Here is a 16,929-nt window from a genome sequence, read left to right as displayed (position 1 = left end):
TTTTTTTTTAGCAATTCACCCTAAAAATGGAAACCTTGATTATCAATACAGATGCAGACTTCTATTGATTAATAAATGTAATTTTGATGATTGTTGATCTGCAGCTGAGCTGACATTGATCTGCTGGTGAGATGACCTCAGATCAGCGGGAAATGAATCCAGAGAAACCAGTGACATCAGTAACACTTTATTTAGAGGTGGTTTCTGTAAAAATGTGAAGTCAGTGGTTCAACATAGAGGTAAGAACATCGGGTGTGATTTCAACACAATAAAACATCCGACACATCAACGTGAGCAGACGACACCAACGTATACCAGTTAGTGTAGGATCCAGGATCAATGAGACATCCCAGGTTCCTGAAACGCATCGTGACATCATGCATGATGCATTAATCAATAAAACATCTTTCAAGAAAAGCTTCAAGTTAATTCGGAACAAAACGAGCAGCTTCACCATTAAACATGACAGCAGCAGTCAGGGGCCTCCAGCGGGCCCCCACGGCCCCCTGGTTCTGAAGTTAAACACCATGAAAGCATGGAAGTGCCAGCAGGTTAAAATGAAGCGCCATATAAAAACACATAATATCATCAATCAGTCATGTGGTTACATAAGTCCAGAACAGAGTGAGAATCCAGCAGGGCCGGAGTCTCCTCCCAAGGGACCCCGGGGTCAACGTTTGTTGTGTGCCCCCCCCTCCCCCTCAATGCCCCAACTGCACAGGACAGTGTCATTATTTTCTCAGACACCCGAAAACACTCTGCAGCTTACTCGCACTGATCAATTGATTAGTTGTCTGAGATAAAAGTGTTAAATTGATGATTGATTAGTCATTTTTAAGCTAATATATTTTCTGACTCAACATTTTGGGTTTTTGCTGTTCAACAAATCTGAACAAAATATGGTTGGCTATCCAGTCTTTTTCAGCTGGATTTAGTGAATGTTTAGATGAACAATAAACATTTTTACTGTCGATGGAGCTGCAGATTCCACAGCTGATCAATTATTGCGATTCATTTAACTGATTTGCTTTCTAATCAATTAATGGGTTTGTTGCAAATGATTTGTCACTTATCAGAATAATTCAACTAGCGATTGGATAACTATTTCAGATCTGATCATTTTTTTATTTAAAATGTCCCAAAATAAAGAATCCTTAAACATCTCAATTTATCTAACCAAAAGTCCACAAAAACAATTAGTTTAGCTGGACTCAGTTGTTTGATGGTCCAGTTGAAAGACTGATTATGAAAACTGTTCTATCAATAAATCCATCAATAGACTGATTCAGCCGTGAACAATATAATGAGTGCATAGCAACACTCTTACAGCCTGAAATGAATTATTTTCTGTCTCTAAATCCAACAGTTCTGATCACTATCGACTAATCTTGCTGCATCATTTGTCAATCGAATCTTATTGATTATAAATGGTGAAAGATGTTCATTTTAGATGTCTCGATTTGTTCAACCAACAGTCAAAAAACCCAAAGATGTTCAGTTTACTGCTATAAGTCTACAAATATTCACATTTTGAAGTGGGAATCGGTGACCTTTTTAACAACCAGGCTTTAAAATGAATCAGTTATCAATGTGTTAGTTGATTAATTTCATACTGACGTGCAAAGTAAAGACGTGAGTCTGTTCGCGCAGAGCAAAGTTCAGTTACAGGAAAAGACCAAAAGTCTTTGTGGAAACACTTTCACATTCAAGCTGTCCCAAAAGAAAAAAAAAAGTGTGACAGTAAAAGGCCACTGAACCACAGCTTTCAGCCACATCTCACTGTTTTTTCGGCTCATTATTTGAACAATAAATAGATTTCCTTAATCTCAAACGTTGAAACGTTTCGCTTTGTTCGACCAACACAAAAATATTCACCATTCAAGAACAGCAGAAAGTCTCGAACAAATAGCCGCCGCGTTTACCTTATAATTGATCAATCGATCACGCGTTAACACACGTTTGAACAGCTTGTTATAGCACTCATGAATGTGGAGTTCCGGCTGCCTCCACTCAACAGTGGTTTGTCCCTGGATCTCTCAGCAGCATCAGTGTCCTCCAAGCAGTCACAGTATCAGAGTTTGTCCACCAGAGAGCAGAGGTTTTTACTTTGTAAAATGTCCCGGACCAAAAACAAAACAAAAAAACACTTATTGAAAATAAAAAGAGACAAAAATCACAGAGTCCTGCTAACGGTCCTGCTGAATGCCTTTAAAAGTTCCTCCGTGTGTCCACGGTGACTCACAGCCGAGTCCATTCACTGGATTATCCATCAAGTCAATTTAAGGAAGATCAAATCCTTTGTGAAAAGGAGTCCTCAGCAGACATCATCATGTTTAAAAAAAGAAATTAAAATGAAAATAATTTTGCAAATCTTAAAACCGAAAAATATTGAACATACAAATTATCACATGGTGGACCTGGTAGAGATTGGATGACTGGGGTGAAATGAGGACCGGATAAAGATGTAGGACCGAGTAGAGGTAGGGGATTGGGTACAGATTGAGGATCAGATAGAGATGGAGGATAATCAGGTAAAGGTGGAGAATCAGGTACAGTATGTCAGCTGATATCTCTGTGAATCTCCTACTGTTGGGCCAACAGTGAGTAATTCTTACATTTCTGCCGTCATCAGCAGTCCAGAGGGATTCCCAGCCGGAGGGTCCCGGGCCCAAACGTGGGCCAGAGGTTTGTTCAGAGCAGGTCAAAAGAAAACTGGTTTCTCAGTTCTTGAAAATGAAAGCGTTGTTCTGGAAATTCACTTCAGAGTGAGGAGTGACATCACAGCTCAAGCAGTCAATGGATGGCGTCCGTTTCAATCATATGACTAAAAAGACATCTCCCAGAACAGGGTCAAACACATGTGCTACATGTTAAATTGTTATAATCTTGTGCTGTACTGTAATCACGTTACGAGTAGATGCAACGATCAATTAGTGGATCAACAGGAAGTCATTTTTAAAACAACCTTTTCAATAAGAGTTGTTGACATAAAAAGGGGAAAGTTTGGAGATAAACCACGATGATGTGATTCTGTCCTCCAAATCAGCAATTAATAATCCTATGCGCTGCCTGAAGTTCCATTTAATTAAAAACAGGGCTTCGATCTGCTGGTTATGTTCATGATTCACTGGTTATTCTTGAAGTCTGAGTCCACAAAAACAACCCAAAGGGACATCTTCATTTGTCTTTCATCAATCCTAAAGATAATTCCGGTATTGATTAATCTGCAGATTATTTTCACGATTGATCTGATAAATACCGGTTATTAAACTTAACTGATATCTGAGGCTGAAACCAGAAAATATTTCAAGTGTTTTCTGAAAAAATGACTAAAATTATTACAATAGTTGCTGATCAATCGACTTATCGGCTAATTGCTGCGGCTCTGACTGTGAGGTCGCAGCAGGTAGGAACCAGTGCAGCTCAGTAACTGTGAGAACTGGTCCTGATTGCGCGAAGGAGTCCGTTTGTACCTTCAGTGTGTCTCCACAGCTTGCTGCTGGTCCGCGCCCTAAAGTGAGCGTCTCTGTCTGATCAGCTGACTGAGCTCAGGTCCAATCAGGTGAGAGGAGCACTGCAATCGGTCGGTCTGTCAGACGTGAATGACGACGTCCTCGTCTTCGTCCTTGACCTGCTCCTGTAACCTGTCTATTGACTCCCTCGTCCTCCCTCTGGCCCCCTCACCCTCCTCCTCCTCAGGGGCCCCACAGGGGCGGATAATGTACCTGTAGTCTCCTCCGAGGGCCAGCGCGGCGCCGGACCCTACCATCAGCCAGTCCTTCTCCTCGTCCTCCGCCCGACGCTGCCAGGGGACGCTCCAGCTCCCACCTGCCGTCGCTTCCTCCTCTGGCCCCAGGCCCTGGACTCCTACTGCTCCCTTACCTAGCTCTCCCTCATCCCCCTCCAGGTTGACGTACAGTAGAGGTTCCTTCGGTGGAGGGCCGGGGGAATAGCTGAGCCACAACGTCTCCAGCTGGCCGACCAGGTACTGGAAACTGGGACGACATTTTGGGACTGGACTCCAGCAGCTGTGCATGATCTCATAACTGAAACCCACAGAGGGAGAAAAAGAAGAAGGAGGAGGTTTAGATTCTCCTCGGTCACCAGGCGAGTCCCAACATCCAGCTGTTTGTTCACCAGCCAATCACCAAGAACTCAGAATGGCACCAACCAGTAACAACTGTTCAGTTTTATCTTGAAAAGGTCCTCACTTTGTGCATTTGTGTTGTTGTTTACAGACTCACAGGTCGTGCCTGCAGTGCGTTGTTGTGTTGTTATTGTTTACAGACTCACAAGTGGTCTCAGCAGTGTATTATTGTTGTTGTTGTTTACAGACTCACATGTCATCCCTGCAGTCAGGAGGTTTCTTCAGACGCTCTCCTTTGATCAGGTACTCGTAGATCTCAGAGTTTTCCACTCCGGGATACGGAGTCTGACCACGAGTCATGATCTCCCACATCGTCACGCCAAACGCCCACTAAAACACACACATACACACACACACACACACACACACACACACACACACACACACACACACACACACACACACACACAATGCATATTTAAAGAAGAAGCACATTGGAATCGTTGGTCCTGAGAAATTATTCCTCCTGATCCAGATCACCTGTTCACACCAGGTGTGTGTGTGTGTGTGTGTGTGTGTGTGTGTGTGTGTGTGTGTGTGTGTGTGTGTGTGTGTGTGTGTGTGTGTGTGTGTGTGTGTGTGTGTGTGTGTGTGTGTGTGTTGTGTGTGTGTTTGTGTACCACATCGCTCTGTGTGGTGTAGACGTTATCAGCCAGACTCTCCAGAGCGATCCACTTGACGGGCAGTTTGGAGACAGAGCCCTGACGGTAATAATCTCCACTGTAGATCTTCTTGGAGAGACCGAAGTCTGCTACACACACCGTCATGTTCTCATTCAGCCTGAAAAACACACACACACACACACACACACACACACACACACACACACACACACACACACACACACACACACACACACACACACACACACACACACACACACACACACACACACACCTCTTTAAAACTGCTAACCCACAGCTGCAGAGTTTATTATAGCCACGGTGTGAATAAACAGGCCTGAAGATTCATCTGTTCTTAGTGCAGGTGGAAATTTTGTTTAGGGTTAGTGGATCAATCAGTTTGATTGGTGGACTGATCAGTTGGTCTGAATGGTGGGTCGATCGGTTGGTCTAATTGATTGGATTCGATCGGTTGTTCTGATTGATGGACTGTTTGGTTCATCGATCAATTCGTCTTATTAGTAGACTCACATGCAGTTTCGGGCGGCGAGGTCTCTGTGGATGATGTTCCTGCCGCTCAGATACTCCATGCCCCGAGAGATGTCCAACATGAACTGGATCAGAGACTGCACAGTCAGGTCCTGTTGAAGAGACAGCAGCTTCTCGTTTATATCGATCAGACAACAGGTCAGAGTGGAAATAATAAAGTTGAGACTCATTCCTTACAAACGGCTCATCGCCCAGTCGGGACAGCAACAGGAAAGTGTGCAGATCTCCGTGCTTCATGAACGGCAGAACCACCATCGGGATCGGCAGCCGCTGGCCGGGACGTCTGTGGAGACTCACTCCTATTGTGAAGGACAGCCTGTCAATCAAACCACCTGACCTCTGTCTCCTAGTTACCGTGTGTGTGTGTGTGTGTGTGTGTGTGTGTGTGTGTGTGTGTGTGTGTGTGTGTGTGTGTGTGTGTGTGTGTGTGTGTGTGTGTGTGTGTGTGTGTGTGTGTGTGTGTGTGTGTGTGTTACCAATGAGCTTGATGACATTGGGGTGGTTGAAGTCTATCATGTAGGCCGCCTCCTTCAGACACTGTTCGATGTCACCTGACGAAGTGATGTCAGCTGGAGGAGGTCACACACGCACGATTATTTATTTGCTTTCAGCCTCTTACCCTCTAACAACTGCTTTTATCTTCCTAACCTCCTTTGCTTAAGCTGCTTTCAGCCTCGTGTGGGCTTTCAGCCTCCTACACATCTAACGCTTCAAACCTGTGCTGCTTCCGTTTTGTCGTTTTTGTTATCAGTCCGCAGTTTTCCTTTCCAAAAAAAAATCTGAAAAGAAGAAGACGACAAAGAAGAAGAAGAAGAAGAAGCATCTGACTCACATTTCAGCACTTTCACCGCCACTTTCTGGACAGACGAATCCTCAGTCTTCAGGAAGGCCTCACGCACTGAGCCGAACTCACCTGCACAGATAAACACCATCTTAAACATCCAATCATATTTTGATTCAAGTATTTAGACATGTTATTAATATTTCACATTTATTTTCTTCATAATTTGGTGCTATTTTTACTGGACATTTCATCAGTGTTTTTTAAACATGTTGAATATTTAAATAATGTTATGCACATTTTATTTACTTTGCAGCTATTTATAATTGTTCAGACATTATTCACACTTCAATATATGATATTTTCCTGACTTATTTCAGCTACATTGGTAATATTTTTACGTGTATTTAAAAAAATGTATTCTGATATTTTAAAGATTTATCTGAAACGTTAGAGATACTTTGTGCATATTGTCTTCCTATTTTAAAAAAAAACATTATTTGGAATTTTAATAAAAATTTTGGAAAACATGTTTTCATTAATTTGATGTTGTTTTCAGATGTGTTTTTTTTTTTTTTTTTATATATATTATAATGACAATACTGTTTTTAGAACAGATAGAAACAGGTTTGATTACACACATGAACTCGTCCTGAGTGCGCTGCCCTCAGTCTTGTCTGGCAGGTTGGGTAGAGAAGCATCAAGTGTGTTTGTTGCCGTGCTATACGATCAGTCAGCAGATGACTTCACATTCACAACCTTTACTGACACTCAGCACTTCATTCTGTTTTGTACACAGTCAGCGCCACACTAACACTAAAGAGACCAACTCTAACCAGAACCGACAGAAGTGTGTATCTGCAGTTACAACACAAGGCTAGCCAAAGCTAACTTTGGTTTTCCTTCCGAAACCATCAGGCTTGCTTTAACTTTAACTCTTCACGTGTTTTTTTTTTTTCCCCAAAATAGTCTGTTTTTCAGTTGTACACAACAGAGAAACATTGAAGTTACATCTGCCGGAGGAGCAGGAACAAATACATTTTGGTATTTTAGCTTCATAAAAGAAAATCTATGAAATAAGTGGAGTTATCATTTCCGTTCCCGTGATTTTGATTTAAATTCCTCTTGTTTTAAAGACAAGCAACAGAATTTATTGCTGAAGGCATGTAGCTGTTGTCTACTGAGGCTTTCTGTTATTGTGCTGTTGTGGTACCTTTCCCCAGCATGTGTCCCAGCGTCAGCAGCCTCTCCTGAATCAAAACGTCCTGCAGTTTGTTCTTCAGCTCGTCGTTGATGCAGAGACTGTCCACTGGAGCGACACACAAAGCCAAGTGTGTGAAACCAACACACAACCACAAACAGACACAGCAAAAGCAGAGACGATCCTGTACACACACCCAGAAGGCTCTGTGAGTTCTGGTAATAAGGGTACATTAATTAACATTAATTGATGCGGTTATAAGTATTTACTAACAGTAAATCAACAGTTACACCATATAATCATTTACTAACTGTGTTTGTGTCAACTAAGGTATTAATTCATACATTATTTAATAGTTTCTAAAGATGCTATTGACAATTGTAAACAATAACAGGCAATAAATGCCCGTTAGTTAATACAGTAATTAGCATTAAGTAATTGTTGATATTGCTGATTATGGAATTAATTAATGTGAAGTCGTGTTCCCTTATTGCAAAGAGTTACTTTTTAATTTTCTGAAATGTATTTTGGGTTTTTATCTATGTGCATTTGTTTTGCATTTTGAGAATCGCTCTTTTCATGTCTTTTAAACAACGTCTCCTCTGTGGAGGTTTGTGTTGCTTCAGCTGCTGTTGGGGGGAAAAAAACACTCAATGATCTCCTCACAGAGAGCCGATTCACCACCACATCTCAGCTCACACACCAAACACAGACAACCTCAGACTCACAGGTGGACTCCTGCAGATCAGTGGTGTTTCTGCTGAATGATCGAGCTACCGTGAAGGAGACCAAACTCTCCGGACCCGGATTCTTAAAGGCCGAACTGCAGACAGACAGAAAAACAGATGTTAAACTTCTTTTTTTTTTCCTTCATGTCATCACATCCAGAAAGCTGTTTTGAGTCTGAATACAAGCGTTCGGCTTCGTACCCAAACTGTGTCTCTTTTCCATGACGCTGAGCGACAACAGTCAGCAGCAGGCCGACCACGGTCGCCACCAGCAGGCCGAGCAGCAGGCCGACCCACATGTGGCTCCGCTGGGATGGGACCTCCACTGAGGGACCAGCAGGGAGGCAATAATCAGCCCATCAGATCACCAATCAATCAATAAACATCATTAATCATCAGGTAAAACTGACCACAGTATGTGTGAAAGCGGCTCACGACCCCCTCCACCCCCTTTACCTGAGGTGGGCAGCACCAACACCGGGGAGCTCCAGGGTCCACAGCCCACCGCTGTACAGGCCGACACCTGGAAGGAGGCGTTTAAGAAGCGTCCGCCTCCCGACAGCTGAGCCGAGTTCTCCTTAAACAGCAGCGGCTCCTGGACACACAGGAAACATCTTCTATACATAATCACACTGATAATAAAAGACATGCTGAACCAGGGTGGATAAGTAAATGTAAATGTCAGTTTATATGCAGATGAGTCTTTGATTTATGCTCCCATCCTGCCAACAGACCCTCAAAAACTTTGTTGGTAAGGAATCTCATATAAGGGTGGATAAAAAAAAGTTCTGAAAGTCCCCGTTCACCATAAATGTGCTTGTCAAAATAATAGAAACAACAGTCAACAGACAACCTGCAGCCTCCTAAATGATCAGTTAAGTGACAGAAAACCAATCTGCAGCAAACATTTGAACATTGATCAAATGTTTTATCTTCTGGTTTGTGTGTATAACCCAGACAAATGTGTTGCAGTGAAAATTTCGATAATAACAGAGGGCGAATAAGGAAGCCTGAAAACAAAACACTCGATTAAATAAAGTGTTCTGTTCCTCTCACCTGTGCTTCTCCTCTCAGAGTCCATTGCACCTTGTAGGCCAACAGTTTCCCCTGAAGCTCGTCCTCCTGAAGCTTCGCCCAGTTCAGCGACAGGTGCTGCTCCGAGAGGTCAAAGGTCAGGTTCCTGGGGGCCGCCAAAGGCACTGTGGGAAGAGTTTAAAACCCAGTGAGTCACAGTGCACTGATGATCGGCACCATTTCCCTGCAGCGCGCCCTGCTGCGTGGATGCCGCTATCTACGGTTTGTTTCCATGTGAAACATGTCGCTCATGAACCAAAACAAAAGTCTGTGTCATTCAAGCACAGCTCTCAGAATTACTAACAACAGCTGCAAATACATTAATTGACAAGTTTATACAAGCTTCTGTTGTTTTGTACTAAACGAGAGTATCTTCTAATTTCATCACAACTGAAAGCATCATTTGGACATTAAAGAACGTTTAAATTCGTTTTATTTCCCTTCTTTCAGATGATATTTTTATTCTGCTTTAACCGTCAACTTTTGCTCGGTGTGACTCTGAATGATCAGAGTCTGCAGGAATACAGCTCAGCTCGGGGGTTCCTCTGAATGTGGGTCACTGTGGACAGAAACACTTGCTGAACAAACACCGTGTGATCCGAATGCTAAAGGCGACTCCGGCTGGTCTGAGGTTAGCGTTCCTGCAGGTGGCGCTGCAGCAGAGTCCTTTCATCTGGATTGAGGCCACAAAACAAAAGCTGATTGTACGGAAGGGACTGGAATCTACTGGACCAGATCCAAACACACATGCCTGTGCGTGCAAACACACACACACACACACACACACACACACACACACACACACACACACACACACACACACACACACACACACACACACACACACACACACACACACACACACACACACAGCATCAGAGTTGAGCTGGTGAAGCAGTAAACCAGCAGCTCCTCTGTTTACTGATGAAACACTGAACTCTGAAACCAGTCGAACTGTCAGGACAGCTCGACGCTCCAAACACCAACCAGAGAAACAACCATAGACTGTATGAAAATGTTCATAGTCTCCAGGTCTGAAACCAATGCAGAAGTGCATTAAAGTGCAATACCACTGAGGACCACTAGGGGCTGGCTTAAAAAAAACAAAAACGTCTGGAGCCATAAAAATCTCACATCTGAACATGAGACAGCTACCTGTTGTCTGAAGGAAATATTAGTCGAGCTCACGTGTCAACCCACCATGACATCACTCATTGGTTTATGAATGGCTGTTTTGAAACCTCCAGTCTGGCATTTTGGCCGTCTTCAACTTGTTTTTTGTTTTGTGTTTTTACCCAGAGGTGGAGAATAAAGTCGGGTTGAGTCAGACTGTCTTTGACAGCAGGAGGCTCCAACTAGTGGTTGGACCAAGAACTACAACACCTCTACAGTTACAGTGCATGTATCTTCATTGTTGGATCATCATTTTTTTTTTTACACCGTTAACCATCACCATCACCTCTCTGACATCACCTGTCTTACCTGACTCGGGTGTGAGGAAGTTCAGCCACGGGGAGAAAGGAGACGCCCCCACCTCGTTCACACAGGAGACTCTGACGCTGTAGTTGGCGTGACTCTTCAGATCAGACAGCACGTAGAGGTGAGGAGGAACCCGAGTCTCCCGCTGAGGGAGGTTCCACCTCTGGACGGACCGCCATGACACCTGAGGAGGATGAGGATGAGGAAGAGGACAAAAAACGAATTTTAAAAACTGATGATTTATCATATCTGTGTGTGTGTGTGTGTGTGTGTGTGTGTGTGTGTGTGTGTGTGTGTGTGTGTGTGTGTGTGTGTGTGTGTGTGTGTGTGTGTGTGTTACCTGGATAAGGCAGGTGGACAGCTCAGAGTGACCAGTGAATCCTGGTTTCCATGACAACGTAGCGTTGTGGTTCATCTTTCGGAGGACCTGCAGGCCAACTGGAGCCGCTGGCAACACTGAGAAGACAGACAGACAGTGTTCAACAAGTCCCGCCCCCAAAGCCCTCACTTCCAATCACAGCTCAGCCTCTTCTAGTACAGGATCAAGGATCCAGACTCCAGAACACTTGTGTGGATCTGAATGGAGGTCCGGTAGGTGGACTCACCTTTCAGGTAAACTGTTCCAGTTCGGGACACGGAGATCCCTCTGGCATTCTTCGCTTCACAGTAAAACTTCACACTGCTGTTCACACCTGCAGGCACACGTTTTTGTTGTGAAACAGGAAGTCCAGATGCATTATGGGTCACGTAGGCTGGTCGTATGAGGTTAAAACAGGAGAGGGGACTGCAGCTGATTCAGAATCTGGATCAATAAGTGAGATCAGTTTAAAACTGATCGTCCCTTTAACACACGACTTCCTGAACGACTTTATGACTCAGTGACAGGAAACTGTGTGTGTATTTGGACATGGATTTTAAATGAATCAATCAACACATAACTGAACTTCAGACATTCAGCTTTAATTGAATCACTTATTTATTGATTTACTGTAACAAATAGCCATGATTGATTAACATGATCAGTTTAGCAGACCGCACAGTGTCTCCTCACAGAAAACTCTCTGACCTGAGACGTGGAAGACTGAGGGGGACGGTCTCGGTTCTCCCTCCTGGACCCCCCCCAGCCACCACAGCACCTCCACGGGCTCGGGGGGGCCGATGGCGGCACAGGTGAGGTTGAAGGGAGCGTTCGGGAACATTGCCACATCCTGCGGCTCCTGGACAAAGTGAGGGACACCTGCAGGAGGGTGATGAAGTAAAGAAGGAGCATGATGGGAAATATGTTGCGAGGAGAGGAGGAGGCACAGAAGAGGAAAAAGAAGAAGAAGCAGAGAGTAGGAGGAGGAGGAAGAGGAGTTCCGGCAGACTGAGCAGGACTCAGCAGCAATGCATTCAGTCAGACTGCTGCTGCTGAGCTGAGAGGCGTTCACTGACTCTATGGTGCATTAGAGGTCCTCACCTTCCACTGTAATCGAGGCTCGTTCAGAGGAGAACGTCAGACCGTGGAACTCCACCTCACACCAGTACTGACCCGCATCCTGCTGCTGGACCGACTTCACACTAGAACCAGAAGACAGAATATCAGAACCTGGACCAGAACCCAAACCTGGACCATGGATGGTGAAGTGTCTCCAGCAGGGTCTTTTTGTGGGATTTTTCAACTGAAGCAGTTCTGATTCAGATTTTAGAGCCTCCATCAGCTTTTTTCAATTTTTTAAGCAGAGGCTCCCAGACAAAGCCTTTTGGTACACCACCATTTGTATAGGAGCAAAAAACAAAGATTCATAGAAGAGAATATAAACCAGAGAAGAGAAATACATCTGTTTTTGTCACTCTTATGCTCTGGTTCTGTTAAATGATCTGATTGACTAAAGGATCGTCTTCATTTTGCAGAGTTGCTCTCATCAAAATCCTCCAATGTCAAAGAAAATGCTACTCTAAACTGTAACCAGCTGCAGCACAATAATGCTACTCTGACAAAAAAGCAAAAGCCCTCATACAAACCCTTGTGGTACTCTATCAATTGTTAAACAGCAAAAAACAAAGATTCACAGAGCACAATAGAGGGAGAAATATTTTTGTCGTTGTGATTTCATACTCTGGTTCTGCTGTTAAATGACTTAATTCATGAAAACCAACTCCTTCTCATCATCATCATCATCATTATCAGTCTCAAGTTCATCTTCATCTGCAGATACAATTTCTAAAAAGTAGAGGCATGTGCAATTATAAAAAAAAAACAGAGGTCCTCATACAGAGCTTTGTGGTGCACCATCATTTGTTTAAGAGCCAAAACTAAACAGACACACTTCTGTATCACTGTGTCTGGTTTCAAGCACTGGAGCAGTGACATAATACTGCCACCATCAGGTCAGACTGTGAAAAACAGCACCGCCCTCTATAATGTTAATCCAGCAGACCGTTGTTTCAGGGTATTGTGTGTCCCCAGGTCTTTAGGGTTAAATAACTGATGGTCCTGCAAAGACAGTGTTTTAGTGCTGGTGTCTGAGCAGACGACGATGGAGGAGGTGAGGCGTCATGTTTCTGCTGTTCCTCTAATCTTTACTCTTTTGCTATTCAGGAATCTGAGAATAAAGCCGATTTACCAGCCACTGCTCACCGAGACATGCAGCTTTGAGGTCAGTTTCGCAGGCGTCATGTAGCACCGTTTTAACTCCCTTTGCTCAGCCCAGAGCAGCAGTCAGACCTGACAGTTTCATTTCCCAAAGGGCCCCTGAAGCTGCTGAATTCCAGTCAGATCAGAGACAAGAAACCTGAAGTCTAATCTGAGAGGCTAAATATGGGAAAATCTGAATGGACTCTTGTACAAGTGCAGCCTGGAATAAAACTTCAACCCATCATGAATCCAAACATGAGATACACACTAAGATTCACTTCTTCACCTGCAGCCAGATGTCACTGATTATTCTGCTAATTTTAAACTGTATTCAAAATACTAGTTTGACTCTTTATGTTTACACAGAGTTACTGCTGACATTTGGATCAGTGAGTCATGTTTAAATAGAAAAATATGTTTTACCAAACACTCACAGAGAACCTGAACCTTAACCGGAACCAACAAATGACAAAAAGTTGGAACCTCAGCTGGAATCAGAATCGTTTTACATCATTTTAATCCGTCCCGGGGAGGAGTGATGAAGATAGAGTCAGTCAGAGGAGGAAGAGGAGGAGGAGCAGGAGAAACAGAGAGGTCGGTGTTCAAAGTAAAGAGCAGCTCTGCCTCTATTTACTGCCAATCGACTGTTTAACCATCAAACAGAGCAGAAACACCAACAACAGTACTGACCTGCAGAAAGACGCACTCCAACCAGACTTCATGGTATTTTTTACTGTTTTAACAGCATAACAGTAGAGAGAGAAAGTGTGTCTGATGTACTGAAACAAATCCTTCAATTTCAGTTTTTACTGATATATTTGTTTTCTAAGCTCATAGTTTCCACTTTGTTGTGTATTTACTTGATTAATCGATCGATTGATTGATCCGCTGAGTGCGAGTGTTTCCGAACCTGTAAGAGGTCTCCCAGTGATGCTCTCCCAGCGTGAGGAACACCTGGTCGGTGCTGTAGAGCTTCTCTCCGTCCTTCATCCACATGATTTCCGGCTCCGTCACCCCCTCCACAGCACAGCCCAGCCTCACCTCGTTCCCCTGAGACACTGTCTGATTGGATGGGTGTTTCGTGAACAGAACACCTGAAGGAGGAGGAGGAGAAAGGGTCGATATTATCTGACTGAAGCACTGAACCTCTCTGTTCTTCAGTATCTATGTATGCGAGTGCCTTTGTGCACACATCATATCTTTCTATAATAACTGTTGTTTATGTGCAACTCACAGCTTAAAGGCCCAGAAAATACAAAGATTGCCCACAAAAAAATTCAAAAATAAAACAGGAACTGTATGAAACCTGCTCATCCAAATCATGCCTGCCAATACATCAATACTATATCATGATACGAGACTACATATCATCTTCGATTTTGGATAATATAACATGGACGAGTGAACTGGCAATATCTTAAAAACAAAGAGCAGAAGCTAAACACTAAATCCAGGCCAAATGCATGAAAGACGACTGGCAAACAAAAACCCACTGTGTGAACGTATGAGGTAAAAAGCTTCTGATATCATTGCTCCATCATTAGGACACGAGTGCATCAAACTATAAACACATTACATTAAATTAATGTGCCACTGTAGTCTTATTCTTTCAGCTGCAGCTCCGGCTATGTCAAATGGACCAGGGGAGCTAAGAAGAAATATATATACATATATATATACATATATATAAACATAATGCATCTACGATGAGTGTCATATTCCAAGAGAACTGATTGGTCAGTAAGTGGTGCTTTTCTGAGTATTGATCCATTATCTCAAACATAAGCTGCTCCAGAGCAGGTTATTTGTGAGGACAGTTCAGAACCTGCCTGATAATCTGGATGTTTTTTAAGTTTCCTCCAGTATCACAGTGACAGTTGTATTTATGTCAATAATACACCGCAACCAGTAGCTGCTCAAGGCCACTTCTGCTGCTGCTAAAGATACAGTATGACTGAATGTGAACAGATACATATTGAAAACCGTTTTGGTTGGATGATGTTTGCCCGTGGCACGTGACATCATTTCCCTCCACACATGACATCATGAAGCAGCAAGCAGGTGACGGTGATGTCATCAAAAGTCGTGTTGAGAGATGACGTCACGCCGAGGGGAGGCAGGTGACCTCAGCTCTGAGATTTATCTGTTATAATTACCGTCCAGCTCCCAGAAGCTCCGCCGCTGGTCATGTGTACTGTGGGGCAGCAGTGTCCATCACAAACTGGTTCGGTCACTTCATTTGTCATGTAAACAGTCGAGGTTCGATTTCAAAGCAGGCTTTCTTTGTTTAGCAGGATTCTGTGTTGTTGTTTTTTTTTTCAGTATATTCGCACCTTTATTCTTATGTATTATTACTCTCATGTTTTACATGTATGCACACGCTGTCTGATTGTGATGATCATTTTTCTCTCTAGATGGTACTGATTGATCCACATTCAATCCTGAAGTTTTTCTCCTCACAGTTAAGTTTGTCTTAACTGCAGAAGATGCCCGACAGCTCAGACACACGTCACTGAAGCCGTCTGAAAGCTCACGCTCCCTGCACTTTGCCCACTGACCCCTTGTTTACGAGTTCGCACGCCAGACTCCATTCTAAAACGGCTCTGTTAGTTTGTCTGCAAACTGGGTTCTGGGACGTGTGTTGGGCCTGACGGGTTTGATACGAGTCTCCTGCTTAATTCGGCACAAATACAACAAACCAACAAGCAACGTATTGCAATAAAAGCTGCCGTTTTTACTGATCCAGCTCGGTCGTAAAAAAAAACAACCGCTCGCTGAGGGGTGCTTAAAGCGATGAAAAGTTAAATACAAGTTTGGATAACCTACCGCTGGGTGTGCTGGGTGAACGCCGAGTTCAGAAAAGGCTCGTTTAGACTTATTTAAAATCCTCACTTTAAAGTTCTACCAGATGTAAATATTTGCCAGAAAGTAAAAGGGTTTAAACTGAATTCTTTTGGATGAAGTTCGGCTCATAAACAGACTCATTCGCTCCATCAGCTAATCGAGATCATTGACACTCACCGCTCCCGCAGGTCCCCGTCGGATTCCGCAGAAAAAACACAACAATCCACAGAAGCAGCTTCATTTTGTCATTTTTTTTTTTTCCGTCTGCCGTTTCAAACCGGGACTCGCATGAACCGGGTCGGTTCGATTCGGTTCGGTTCGGGTCGGGTCAGTCTCCCACTCCGTCACTGAAGCTGCATCTCCCAGTAGACAAACAATCAGGATTTCAGTGACGCAAACAGCGAGGCTGCAGTCCAGAGGAGGAGGAGGAGGAGTCACAGAGGAGGAGTGGGAATTTCGGAGAAGTCAAAATAAAGTTCACAATAGAAGAAGACTATCAAGATTAGATTTATTTTTTTTTTTTACTATATTTTATCAAATTGGACATTTTTATATAACTTTTTTTTTCATTTTTACTTAAGTGTGAAATATTATTAGGGCCCGAGCACCGATGGTGCGAAAGCCCTATCGTTCTTCAAGGAATTGTTATTCCGCGTTATTATTATTCTCCGTAAACAACTGCATTTTTGGAGGCTTTATCATATTCAAAAACTCATGAAAGTTGGTACACGCGTCTCTCCCTGCGAAAAAGTTTGTATTATAGCGGAGTCGCGAGTGGGCGTGGCCAAATGGCTCGCTAGCGCCCCCTAAACAGATACCGCGGCGGCTACATTTACCTACAGCATGTCGTGATAAAAAAGTAATTTTTGTATATAGTATATAATAT

At 43.5% G+C, this 16,929-nt stretch overlaps 1 protein-coding gene across 1 annotated transcript; it reads right to left on the bottom strand.

The window, feature by feature from the left end:
* Nucleotides 1-171: 171 nt before the first annotated feature.
* tyro3 (TYRO3 protein tyrosine kinase) lies at nucleotides 172-16,405 on the bottom strand. Its single transcript, XM_069721117.1, has 19 exons — nucleotides 16,221-16,405; nucleotides 14,110-14,293; nucleotides 12,042-12,142; nucleotides 11,649-11,819; nucleotides 11,188-11,274; nucleotides 10,923-11,038; nucleotides 10,586-10,766; nucleotides 9,086-9,228; nucleotides 8,486-8,624; nucleotides 8,231-8,354; nucleotides 8,030-8,124; nucleotides 7,314-7,409; nucleotides 6,152-6,232; nucleotides 5,796-5,888; nucleotides 5,497-5,618; nucleotides 5,302-5,411; nucleotides 4,768-4,927; nucleotides 4,341-4,477; nucleotides 172-4,046 (listed from the first exon to the last, which is right to left on the bottom strand). The coding sequence occupies exons 1-19, from the start codon at nucleotides 16,282-16,284 to the stop codon at nucleotides 3,593-3,595; spliced, it is 2,658 nt and encodes an 885-aa protein (XP_069577218.1). The 5' UTR covers nucleotides 16,285-16,405; the 3' UTR covers nucleotides 172-3,592.
* Nucleotides 16,406-16,929: the final 524 nt, after the last annotated feature.

Source organism: Brachyistius frenatus, unplaced genomic scaffold (assembly GCF_029030835.1).
Source record: "Brachyistius frenatus isolate BFR_SWC_R1_liver_20210118 unplaced genomic scaffold, ASM2903083v1 Contig_257, whole genome shotgun sequence".
Taxonomy (NCBI): domain Eukaryota; kingdom Metazoa; phylum Chordata; class Actinopteri; family Embiotocidae; genus Brachyistius; species Brachyistius frenatus.
Note: the sequence above shows the minus strand (reverse complement) of the source record. Positions and strands in the feature narration are given on the sequence as shown.